We start from the raw sequence: 12,521 nt of genomic DNA, 5'->3' as shown, positions 1-12,521 counted from the left end.
CATCTCGACCGCCCGGGATTGCTTTGTGTACACTATCGTAGGACAGCTGAACTTTCACGGCACTGACTTTGTCATCATCCTCGGGCCACGCGATCTTCTCTCTCCCGTGAGACCGAAAATGCCATCCCGGACTCAAATGGTCTTCGAAATCGAGGAACTCAAGGCAGGAAGAAGGAGCCATATAGCCGTGATGAACAAGTCTCCTGTGATTACGAGAACCATCCATCTATTGAGACTGTCAACGACCTCTTCCTGTATGAGCAGCTTGCTGATTACTAGGGGACTATTCTTACCGCCAAGGATTCGCCTTGGTTCGGAGGCTCCAAGGGAAGGAATGGTATTTACCGCCTTGCAGAAGCATCTCTCGTTACCCTAGAAACGCATCTTCCTTCAACCCTTCTAAACCAGCTCGAGTGGTTGCGGGATATGCGGGACGGCGATAAAAACAGCGACCGAGCATGTTTCATCACGTCTCTTTTTTGAACGTAGGAGCAGACCCGAAGAACTGCGATAACGACGGCAATGCACTGATGATGGCGTTCAATCATCCACCACCATGCAACGCAGACGGATGAATGTAGGACTCGGGCATTGCACGGTTTGCTCGAAGCCGGGAGTGACGTGCATTGGCACCACGGACAGGGAGAGATGGCTCTGCATCTGGCAATGAAATTCAGTCAACGGACTACCGCGAAATTTCTTCTAGCTTTTAGCGCCGATATTCATGTTTGGACGAGTTGCGGTCTCGACGTCCTAGGGCTTCGGCATAAGCATTCCTTGAATTGCAAACTGGATGAGAACTTTTGTTTGCCCCAAATCATGCCGTGCATGTCTCCTGCAGCTAGTTGTGGCGCTGCCTCTGAACCAACGATACTTGAACGAGGAGGGACCCCCTGAGTTGAGAGGTTGCGGATAATAAACTTGCTGAGCCCAAGGGGTGTCAAGCTGGCCAAGAAAAATTCTCGGCATCGAAGTCAAGGGGCCGCGACGGGGTTTTAAAAGGCTTCAAAGCATGCAAATAAGTGACAGCGGCGCGCTCTCCTAATTGCGCCTGGCGCAGTGCCTTTCAAAGGCTTATTTTGTGTTGTTAGGGCTGGGGGAGGACGTTTCTGGTAGAGAAACACTCATGCAGAAATCCTCTTGGAATTGCATCTCGTTGAACTTCGCAATGCTCTGGTTAACCATGAAGAGTGATTCCTGCAACAAAGCCCCTTGCTGAGTGGAATTGAAACCTCTGTGAACAATTTCAACTCCATCTGAAAGGGGATCGACGAGCTAGGAGCCACGTAGGCTAGGTCTCATGGCCACTTGACTGAATACATAGAAGAACTAGCCTCATTAACAGAAAACGGGACTACTGATGAAAAGGAATGATATTGGACGAAGGAAGGAGCTGAAGGGGTGTAAAAGGAAAAAGACGAGAAATGCTTGGATGACTTGGCACACCCGAGAAACTGCAACCCAAGCTGGAAATTTGGGGACTTTCCTTCTTTTCACGGCACTCTCCTCGTTCAAAGTGGGGTGTTAGTTTTTGTTGCCTTGTCATTTTCTCCTCTCCATAATATCATCTCTCGTCATATGTACAACCCAAAGCAAAGGGTATAGCCCCAAAACGCCGTCCCTCGACCATATTTTCACACTTTTGGTCCTAGCCTCACAATATTGCCGTCCTTCCCCGAGTTTTCGGTGGACTTTACTACGAGCACTTCTCACCCATCTCCTCCTCCTCAAAAACAACAGGCAGCCCCCTCTTCTCACACAAACTCACCCGTTCCACGGCCGCAACAGCCCTGTGCTCCTGCCTAACCTCTCTCAACCACAGTGCTTTAGCATACTCCCTCACCGCGAGAGCCCCCACAAACTGCAGCAGCGTGGCAGCAATCACACCTGCTGCCATTGCCAACTCCGCCAAGCTCACCATCTTGTAGCAGCTTTCTTCTGACCATGATTCGCCGAGGCCCCAGGAGAACGGACTCTCTGTTTGCGGTGGAGGTAAAGGGGAGGGTGTGGAGAGCGATTGCGGGTTCTGCGAGGCATAGGACAAGGAGGGTGGAGGTGTGCATATTGTCGCGGAGAGGTCTTGGAGGAGGGTGACGAGGAGGAAGCGTGGGATGGCGCAGAGGATTGTGTCGAAGATGAGATAGTTTGAGAAGAGGGCTATGCTGAGGGCATGTTGCTGTGAGAAGCTGTGTTAGTATGACCTTGCCCTAGGCGTGACCGTTCAAAGCAGATGCACGTACTCTCAGTGCACCAATAAACCCAAACACGCTCAATACATTTGCAAAGTGTAGGTACCAGCTGAAGTTGCTGGCGAGGTGGTATGTATCATCTGGTAATTGGGCGAATAGTATGGATGACAGGGCGTTGCTTGTGAGTGTTGCAATTGCTACCACCAGAGTGATTGTTCTGTTCGAATACGGCATCAGCTTACTGCTCTGGCCGAGAAAGACAACCATTGGAAGGCAGACAAGGGAGAAGGCTAACGAACCGTGACCGAGAAAGTCCCATTCTGTGGTTGTGCAGGCGTGGGACAGTAAGAGGCTGAACGGAGTGTGGCAGTTTCCAAGCTATATAGATGTGCTCTGATATGGAGTTAAGGTATCCGAGGCTTCCGGCTGCGGCGGTATCGTTCCAGCGAGACCCGAGATATCTCCCCCCAAACAGACGTACGGCAAAATCCAGGTCTAAATACAAACGGATCACTTAATCCTGCACGTATATTCAATCACAAACGCGTTGAAAAGGTGCAGGAGGGGTGAGAGGGTTTAAGAAGAACACGGGGGTTTGTTGATTTGTAAATCTGATTGAGCGCCTGATGACGTTCGGGGCTCAGACGAGGCTAGAGTCCGAACGACGATTGTCAGCATAATTGCATCCGAGCATGCCGAGCACAAGGCTACGCCAAGAGCCCAGGCCCAGTGAATTTTTCCTTGCTGTTTTGGTGATGGTTGGCCTGGAAGAAAAGAGTCATTGGAGGAAGTCCTCCGGTCTTTGCGCGAAGCGCGATCCATTGGTGCCGATGGTGAGAGGTGTGCAGATCCTTGCTCGAGTGCCGGTGAGGCTGAAAGCGGGACCGGAGCGGGCAGAGCTCTTCGCGATCTCGTGCCAGCGGGGTCGAGACTCGAGACCTGTTCTTTTGCTGGCTGTATGATACGACCATGACGATGGCGATGTCCAAAAGCCCGTCTTCGTAAGGACTTCGTTTTGGTGGAGCTTCCTGCCGAGTCAACGTTCAGACCTGTCACGTGATCACCGACCAAAGTCCTCAGATGGAGGATGGAGGATTAATCACCAATTCCCCGGCAACAAACTCTCAAAAGCCCATCGGTGTGCCGTCTTTCCTGTGCAACATGCTTTGCTTCTCCCGCTGAGCAGGATAAGCTGGAAGATCCTGTGCGTCGAGGCCAGTCAGTGTCAAAAGAACGGCCAAAGCTGATCAGGATGGCCCTGCAGCATTCACGGATCGCAGCTTGGCAGATCAAGCCCCAACGCTGAAGACCCCAATTCCAGGGAGACGGGTGTTTGTTGAGTTTGTCCTGGAGGGCCCATGCAAATGTTCAGAGAGCAGCCAGGATTAGAATCCATTACTTATCCTTTCATCAGGGCGGGTGTGGCGTGGACGGGGCCTCATCACCGAAGGCGGCCCTCATTTCAACCTGGCCTGGCCTTCCCCAGTCCACGTCCCCCAGATATGCAGCAGCCCCGAGAGGTGGTCATCACGATTTCTTTTATTCATGCCACAAAGAGAGAATGACCTTTGAATCAGGGGCCCTCCTCGAGTCCCACGGCCGGGGTCAACAAACGTCGACCTGTGTGGGCGAGAACACGCCCACGCGGGATATTGCCCAGGAAATCAGCTCGCGTTCGCGCAAAGTGTTCGCAGATCTCGGTATGCCGAATCCGGTTCAAGTCGTGTACAATGGATTAATGTCTTCATATAATTGTCAGAAATCACGGGTGCTTGCCTGCGCTCGAAACTGTTTCGTCTCAGACTTGGATTTGACTTGGAATTACGGATCAGGAGGAGGCGGCCACAGCCCGGCTGGAGGAGAGATTAAGTATAGAGTGTTTGCCGTTGTTTGCGTCTGAACAGATCTCACGTCGTCGGCTGGCACGTAGGTAGCTGGAGGCACGCCTCATGTCAGACCGGATGTATGCGCAGAAGTGTGGTACAGCTGGGTTTCCGTCCAGAATGGGGACTGTGAGGGGTTGAGCAGAGCTGATGGATGGGTGTATGCTGGCCGAGTCGTGCTTGGGTGCTGGAGTCGTGGACCCCAACAAGCATTGGGTGTGGGCGGGCGGTTATTCTCGTCACAAAGGACTCACCAGGCATGTAGTCTTGGGCAGCACCCTTCATCATCAACGTAGAGGTTGTTTGGCTGGGCAGGCACAAAGAACTCGCGATCCTCCCCTGACGGGCGAATTCCTAACTCAGAGTGCAGAGGTTGTGGGCAAAGCCGTGGGCGTGCTCGAGGCAGGCCTTTGTCGGTGGATATAGAAGTGCGACCCCAGCTCCTGCAAGATATTGTATGCATTTTTGTAGGTTTGCAGTTGTAGGCTGGAAAATGTGTGGTGTCGAGTTCTGGATCTCCACTGGCTGCAACGTCGCCCCTTGCGCCTGCCCTGCCCGCCCAAAGGATCGGACATTGAAGTGCTACTGCCGAAAAAAAGTACGCTAACCTCCTCACATATTATTTACGTCTTCGTATTGGCAGGCTCCGCAAGTAGTAGGTACATTTCGACAAAGCAAATCCACCTCACCTCACCCACGTAACTAACTCTCTCTTCGCCCTGCCCATTCTCGTCGGCCGTCCATGTGCAGATCTCCGTGCTCAGCAGCGAGTCTGTAGATATACACATTCCCTCTTTGCACCTGTCTCTCCATCCGCCCTGGGTCTCCGCCCCTCGCGAGCGCCAGACGCCCGTTCGATTTAGAAGGGGGTTGCTAGTCAAGCCATCACGCTCTTCAGCTGCTCACGGATTCTGAACTGCCTCCAACACATCAGATTCACTCGTTTCGATAGTGGCGGACTGCCTTACAATCCCGCGTCGCCTCTGGCAGCCGTCGATCCTGCCTTTCTGTTCAACGAAACACAACCCATTCTCCGAGTTGCCCTGACCGACAATCACGACTTTGAGTAGTCGTGGGTTGATGGAGGGCCAGTCCTCTGCTGGTAATTCTCAGTATCAATATCAGTCGGCACAGTGGTCGCGACTCGTTCGGCGCAATACGCTTGCAGACGCTGTCCCCAATATCTCGCCGAGTCTCGCTGGATCACAACTCTCCGCACCCCTGGACCTCCTCCCAATCTTACTGCCACAACACTCGTCCTACCACCAAGCACAACTCGCTCAGTACAACAGACTTATTACGTCTAGCAGAACAACTCGACTTCAATCTCCACCGCTTCCTCCTCTCCTGTCTGCGCAACATATCCAGGCTGTGCCTGGCTCGCGATCTAGCTCTGGTGGCGGCAACACGGCAAGGAACAACAAAGCTTCGTCTCGGGGCGGTCATGGGAATAAGGAGTCACGTAAATCTAGTAAAGGCGAGCGCGCGCTCATAACAGAGAAGGAAAAAGCTGCTACGATGCCAGCCAAGAAATTGGAGTCGTCGAACCAGCTGCCGAGTCGACCCCGTGCACAACACCAAAATTCCACCACTACTCAACAATCAAGCTCAGTACCCTCTACCCCACATCAACACGCTAGGAAATTCTCGTTCGAGTCCCGAGAACCCTCCCCGAATGCCACCAACAACCATTCTCCTCGCTCTGCGTACTCCGAATCCAACATCACACTTCCCTCTTCGAGACCACTCCACATACCCCGAGGAGGCTGCCGCTATGAGACTGCCATGGCCCATACAAAGAGGCGGATGCCTTACAGTCTGGGGAGTGAGAAGTTGGAAAAGTTGAACCCGAAAGATGTCAAGAGCAAGCTTTCGGAGGATGAAGAAAGAAAACTATCAACAGATATGCGCGAGCTGTACGATCGGTTATTACCGACTCCAGAAAGTGAAGAAAGGAGGGAGAAACTTGTTCAGAAGCTCGAGAAGTTATTCAACGACGAGTGGCCGGGGCACAACATACGGGTTCATGTATTTGGATCCTCTGGCAATCTACTTTGCACAGATGAATCAGACGGTCAGTGGCCTATTAGGCATGAGACCCAACGCTTTTGCTAATATACATGTAGTTGACATATGCATAACTACGGACTGGAAGGAGATGGAGGGCGTCTGTATCATTGCAGACCTCTTAGCCAAGAGTGAGCAACCTCAAAGCAACCGATTACAAGACTAATGTCGTGCCAGATGGGATGGAGAGAGTGATATGTGTCTCTACTGCAAAGGTTCCAATTGTTAAGATCTGGGACCCAGAGCTGCGATTGGCCTGCGATATGAACGTCAATAATACTCTTGCGTTGGAGAACACTCGAATGATCAAGACATACGTTCAGATCGATCCTCGCGTACGGCCTTTGGCTATGATCATCAAGCATTGGACAAAGAAAAGGATAGTGAATGATGCAGGCGAGTTCATAAATGCGGTCTTAAGTTTCCTGTCTAACATTTGAGTAGCTTTTGGCGGGACTCTCAGCTCATACACTTGGATATGCATGATTATCAACTTCCTACAAAGTCGACCTCCTCCTGTCCTTCCAGCCCTTCACCAACGACCGCACATGAAACTCCCGACCAAGGATGGAGTCGAAAGCGCGTTTGCAGACGATATTGATGCATTGAAGAACTTTGGCAAGAAGAATAAAGAAACGCTTGGGGAACTTCTGTTCCAATTCTTTCGATTCTACGGGCACGAGTTCGATTATGATAAGCTTGTAATTTCAGTTCGGAGCGGGAAACAGATCTCAAAGGTTGACAAGAAATGGCATGTTACTAACAACAACAGACTTTGCGTTGAAGAGCCTTTCAACGTTGAGAGGAATCTAGGAAACACTGCTGACGACATATCTTTCCGAGGTCTGCATATGGAGCTGAGGAGAGCCTTTGACTTGGTGTCACAAGCTAAACTTGAGGAGTGCTGCGAGCAATATTCCTACCCCAAAGAAGAGGAGCGAGTGTGGGAGAAGCCGCCGTCGAGGCCTAAACCGGTTCTGAGAAGTACATCACAGTCAAATAGAGGGCGAGGTGGTACACACCGCGGGGGGAGACACAACAACAACAACCGCAATGGAAACAGCAATCGTAGAGCTTCTAGTGGAGCATTCGACCACAACTCTTCTTACGTCTCAGGTGGTTTGCCTCAGAACATGTCCGCACAAGAGGCTTGGCTCCAACGACAGGCTCAAGCACAGCTACACAATGATCTTTACGCGACCTACTCTGTCTTACAAGCGCAGGAGAATAGCTTGCGGTTACAATTATATACTCAGTCACTCCAGGCGCAACAGAGTCAAGCTTACGTTCAGGCTCAGGGCAGTGGCGGCCCAATCAAACAGCAGGCCACGGATCGCAATCGCACCAATTCGTTCGATCAGCCACCTCTCACAGCGCCCGTTCGTTCGGACATGTTCTTCTACCCTTTGCACTACCAGGGACAGCCGATTTATGGATACCAAACACCGAGCACGAACCCCTCATCGCCTTCTCTGAGCAATGCTGTTCCTGAGTTGAGACGAAGCATGCACAGATCAAGCGTCACAAACGGTTCGGGCAATGGGGGAGGGCCGCCCAACAGTTCGTTACGGTCGCATTCTCAACCTGCTGCTCGATCAGTTCCATCACCACTCGCCTTCCAGGGAGGTGGCATGGTAAACCAGGGACTTGGGATCTACCAATCACTACGGCAGGCTCATGGGGTTCCGATTCCTAACTTCATTGCGGATGAAAATTTGGAATCGGGTTTTGAGTCCGGGCCTGGTTCTGTCGTGACAACCCCGCCTGAAGATACTACACCGAAGGAATACGTTGGCTACTATGTTAATGATCATGCGCCAAGTCCTATGAGAAGGCAGCCGGCCATGTCGATGACAATCCCATCAATTCCGGCTTTCGGTGATATTGGACAGTCTAGACGCCGTTTATCGACAGATCAGCTACCCCAGTCCATTCTGGATAGGCTAAAGCGACCTTCTAGATCACCTTCGCCTCTTGGGCACGACCGATCGTATTCTACCGGCGCGCACTCTGCACCTCTTACCGCGGTTCAATCCCTGCAAGGAATCTCAAGCTCCAACCTTCGTGCATTGAACAGTCAAGCACCATTGGTGGTCAATGGTTCCAATCCAGCACCGGTTTCGATTGCTCATTGGCAAGCTGCTGTTAGTGAAAACTCTCCTACAGATGACCAGGGTAGCGATATAGTCGGGGGGTCTATGGACTCAACATCACAGGGGAGCGAGTTGTATGGCGAGCAGGTCGGTACGGTTCAACAAACCCCAAGAGATTCTCGAATGGAAAGCCGAAATGATATGCTGGTGGTGGCGAATGGGTCAACCTCAGTGACGAGCGATTCGACGATTTTGGCTAATCCATCTGCTCCAAATGGCATCCTTACACATTCAACTTCTGTACCAAATGGTTTGCTGCCAGCAGAGCAGCTGAACGGAACGCTTCGACTTTCGCCAAATACTCGAAATCGGTTAGCACGTCAGGCTCAGAATGGGGGTATGTCTCCTCTGGATATCAGTACTGGTCAAAATGAGCATATCCGAGACGATTTGCCTCATTTGTCTCCCGTGTACGAAACTCGGACCCCATCGCCGACAGCAAACCGAAAGTTTGAGCCAGGAATGGACCGAAAAGCTAATGGGTTTACCTCCAATTCGACAGATGAGAAGCAGCAAAATTTCAAGGCACTCCAGAGATCAGGAACTCCTGCTGGCAACCAGTCCAACCAGTCTCCAACAACGTCGAAGTCCAACGGCCACACGAGATCAGCGAAGAGTGAAAGTGCTGCAACCGGTAGCTGGCAGAAGATTCCCAAGGGCAAAAAGAAGAGTGCTGGTACAGATGCGAAGAGTAATGGAAACGGACAACCCTTCAGCGAAAAACTTCCAAGCAATAACTCCGAACGAAAGGGTGGGTAAGCGACCGCGGTCGTGCAGAGGACACAGCGCCGGCTTCGAGACTAGGCGAGGGAAAAGCAAAGTCGTGTCCGGAGCCAGTGAAGGAGTACAGTGCTCGAATCCCAAGCATGAAAACACCAGTTTCCAAGCTCCTCTGTGGACGGGAAATCCCTCAGCATCTGGTCCCAACCAGATTCCATCGTTTTGCATCTGAATGGCGTTCATTTGATGTGCTTCGGTAGCATATTCGTCCTCTAGTGTTTGATCCGGGGAAGAAAAATGGCGAAATGGTATAGACATGGTGTGTCTACGATTGCATAGATTTCCTTCATCTGAATGCTTTGATGACCAGGGCTCTCGTCAATCGCGAGAGATTGAAGAGATCTGAAAAGTCTCTTCCAAACAGATGAATATGTTGTTTGTTTTTACATGCATTTGCAAGCGGTCTGGTTGTGGGTTGGTTTTCTGATTTCTCTTCTTTCCGCAGGGAATTCTCGTTTGGTTGGCTGGCTGGTCTTGATATACATTGCATTCACGGGGCTTCGACTGGCGTACAACTTCTCGTTTACTGCACACACACAGTGTGCTACTTGTTGAGCTTAAACAATGCTTGGCACTGAACATGGCACGGTTAAGACGAGATGAGATCAGATGAGATGCGAAAACGGCGGATGTGAGAGTACGGATGGTATACATCCTTGTGTATGTTTATAAAGATGGTGAACTCATGAGGTGAGAATGAGCGATCGATACCAAGACGGCAGGGATAGCTGTCTCAAAATTAGACCAGGGAAGATAAAAAATGGAAATCTTTAAAAATGATACCCAATTTCCTTTTGACTGAGGGCGTGTGCTCGCGTTTTGTCACTATTGGCGAACTAGAACTCAAGCTGACATTTAGGGGCCTTGCAGGCCAACCTGCATCTACACAAGGAAAACTGTTTCATCTATTTATGGATGTTCCAACATTCCAGGTTCACCCAGTCTCCGAAGTCGAGAAGTTCCTTTCGTTTCAAAATTCACATTCACACAACGGTGTAAGCGCGCGGCAACCCAATCACCTCGAAGGATCAGACAGACAGCCACACGAGCAATCTTTAAATTCCCTCCGCTCTTTTATTTTCCTCATCCACAATTAATTAATCTCCCACAAACACGCACACACTCTCTCATTCCCGTGCCTCCTCTTCCTCCACTCAAAATGCAAAAACGCCTCCGCCTCTCCCTAGCAGCAACATGCTTCGCCCTCTGCCTAAATGTCCTCGACCTTCCTCCCCTACCTGCCTCAATTCAAGCGCACCTCTCCCTCCTCTCACCCTGGCTCTTTGCCCTCGGTATCCCGTTACTTATCGCGATCTCGCATCCACGAGTCCCGGGACAATTTGATGTCATGCTTGCGTGGGCTGCTGGTGCGCTGGTGATCTCGATTTACAAGGATTGTCGGTTGCATTTGGGGATCGGAGGTGGAGGGGTGGGAGAGGAAGGGGGACGGGGAGAGGAATGTGTGGCAATTCTGCGGTTGCGGAGGTCGTGTTTGTCGGGTTGAGTGTGGGGATGATTTGGAAGCGGTGTTGGTGAGATTTAAAAGGGGGGCGGAATAGGGGGTGGGCTTCGGTTGCGCGGCTGAATTTCGGAGGGGGAAGCAAGGGGAGGAAGGAGAGGGATGACGTAGTTTGTTCCTGAGTTCAACTCAACTTCATCTCAATTTCAACCTCGCCTCTTCTCAGCTCACGAAATTCTCACAAAGCCTCAATTGCAAGTATTCCGAAGCAAAATGTCTCCATCCAGAGGATCCTCAGAGACCGGTTTATCTTCTTCCTCAGAAGCAGCCACAGAACAACGCGCAAATATAAGGTCCAGCTCAGCCCTCCACTCCGCAAAGCAAAACATCCACTTCCTCTTCGCGCCCAACTCTCCCAATTCTCCCCGTCCGGCACATCTCCGCACCCGTGCTCTCCTCCGCTCTTTACGATATATAGGAATCTTTATTTTCTGGCGGGTTGTACGGTATGCGAAGTATGCGCTGGTAGGAAGTATCGTTGCGGCGGTGGGCGCCACGGCGTTTGGAGGAGTGGTGAGTGGTGTGGGGTGGGTACTGGCGCCGACGGGGATCCTGGGAACGGTGGCTGTGGGGACTGGGTGGGCGGTGGGGAGGTGGGGGTTTAGGAAGATGGGGGTTGGGGAAAGTATGGAGGAGGGCGCTGTAAGGGAGAGGAGTGTTGCCGGGGAGCGAGTGAAAGTTGATGGCCAGTGGAGAGATGTGCAGGGGCCGAGAGCAACCCCTTGGTGAAATAGGGGAAACCCTTTTTTGAACAGGAAAATCAAGAGCATTTTGGGACAGAGGCTGATTTGGTAGATATCTGCCCACATTGAAACTAATGAAAGCTTTCAGAGCCCTTGAAGCGGTTCTCCTTGCCTGTAAACCTCCAGAAAATGGTCTTGAGAGCACCATGCCACAGAAAAATAAGAAAAGAAGGAAAAACGATGCTGGAAAAAGATTATATCTCCGTCCTGAATCTAGGAAAACTCGTATGTACGCCCAAGATAGGAAGCAAGGGCTTTTTGCGTTCAGGGACATTCAGATGCAGTCAGTGGTCATTCAAGTCGAATGGTTCGCCTCTCCTCAGGCAACCTGTCGAAATCGCCTTGCGGCCCTGCCAGTGATATAGTCCCAACTCTTTGGTGTGCCTCCTTAAATTCCCAATCTTCTTAGTAATTAATAAATGGTACAGAAGATCACCGTCGTAAGATTTACTCTGGAAGAGAAGTGCGGTGAGCATGTACACCGGCCCGTCCGCGCACCAGCCGTGAGCCTCCGCGAGCACCTCGTCCATGGCCTCTAGGATTCGGACCAGCTCCGGCTCGCTCTCGCCACCCTTCGTCGGCAGGGCGAACGCGGCTTGGTTCTGGTCCTTGCCGAGGCCCCGTATACACTCCGCAATGCCCGTTCGACGGTCGAGCCAGGGGACGGCCGAGCAGGTAAGGCACTGGAAGCCGTCCAGGAGCCGTAGCCCTGAGATGGCCTCTGCCGTCCGCAGGCTGTAGCTGTCAAACAGTTTCATGAGAGCCTTCAATGGTGCCTCTTTCAAGTAGTGTGGGGGTTGCCTTAGGTGTTGAGCCTAGATTTCACGTCCCGATTCGAATGCTTCAAATTGGCCGGAAATGGCCTTGGAAGCGGTATTGCAGGTATGTGCATTACCATCTAATTCGAGACGGGGAGGAGGATTGACGTCGAGATCCTTTTAATATCTCTTTGAAGTATAATTGAGATTGCTGGGGGATTAAGGTTCTTATGGGCGTGTAAAATCCGCGTTTTGGAAGCCGGAATGCAATAAATTCGAGCGATTGGGGTGGAAGTCGCTATTATTTCCTAAAATAATGCGCGAAGCGCTGGGAAAGATGAAATAAGGTCTTAAAAGTCGATTGAGAAGGTTTTTATGTGCCCTTAGAGCGTGGAACAAAAGTTGTCGAGCAAACAGTGAGTTTGGGAA

The 12,521-nt window shown here is 51.4% G+C and overlaps 2 protein-coding genes across 2 annotated transcripts; both read left to right on the top strand.

Annotated features, from left to right (window-relative positions):
- Positions 1-4,785: 4,785 nt before the first annotated feature.
- On the top strand, positions 4,786-9,221 carry K444DRAFT_317811 (uncharacterized protein). Its single transcript, XM_024871861.1, has 4 exons — positions 4,786-6,146; positions 6,199-6,270; positions 6,317-6,535; positions 6,584-9,221. The coding sequence occupies exons 1-4, from the start codon at positions 5,153-5,155 to the stop codon at positions 9,049-9,051; spliced, it is 3,753 nt and encodes a 1,250-aa protein (XP_024740672.1). The 5' UTR covers positions 4,786-5,152; the 3' UTR covers positions 9,052-9,221.
- A 1,583-nt stretch (positions 9,222-10,804) lies between these two features.
- K444DRAFT_626460 (uncharacterized protein) lies at positions 10,805-11,320 on the top strand (the record flags this gene model as incomplete). Its single annotated transcript, XM_024882650.1, has 1 exon — positions 10,805-11,320. One exon carries the CDS (start codon positions 10,805-10,807, stop codon positions 11,318-11,320), a length of 516 nt encoding a protein of 171 aa, XP_024740671.1.
- Between the last annotated feature and the right edge of the window lie 1,201 nt (positions 11,321-12,521).

This window comes from Hyaloscypha bicolor, assembly GCF_002865645.1.
Source record: "Hyaloscypha bicolor E unplaced genomic scaffold K444scaffold_49, whole genome shotgun sequence".
Taxonomy (NCBI): domain Eukaryota; kingdom Fungi; phylum Ascomycota; class Leotiomycetes; order Helotiales; family Hyaloscyphaceae; genus Hyaloscypha; species Hyaloscypha bicolor.
Note: the sequence above shows the minus strand (reverse complement) of the source record. Positions and strands in the feature narration are given on the sequence as shown.

Excerpts from the sequence above, each read along its gene's own strand:
- K444DRAFT_317811 (XM_024871861.1), top strand. The coding sequence starts at position 5,153 with ATGGAGGGCCAGTCCTCTGCTGGTAATTCTCAGTATCAATATCAGTCG. Across the intron at positions 6,147-6,198 it reads TTGCACAGATGAATCAGACG|TTGACATATGCATAACTACG; the intron begins GTCAGTGGCCTA and ends ATATACATGTAG. Across the intron at positions 6,271-6,316 it reads TGCAGACCTCTTAGCCAAGA|ATGGGATGGAGAGAGTGATA; the intron begins GTGAGCAACCTC and ends ATGTCGTGCCAG.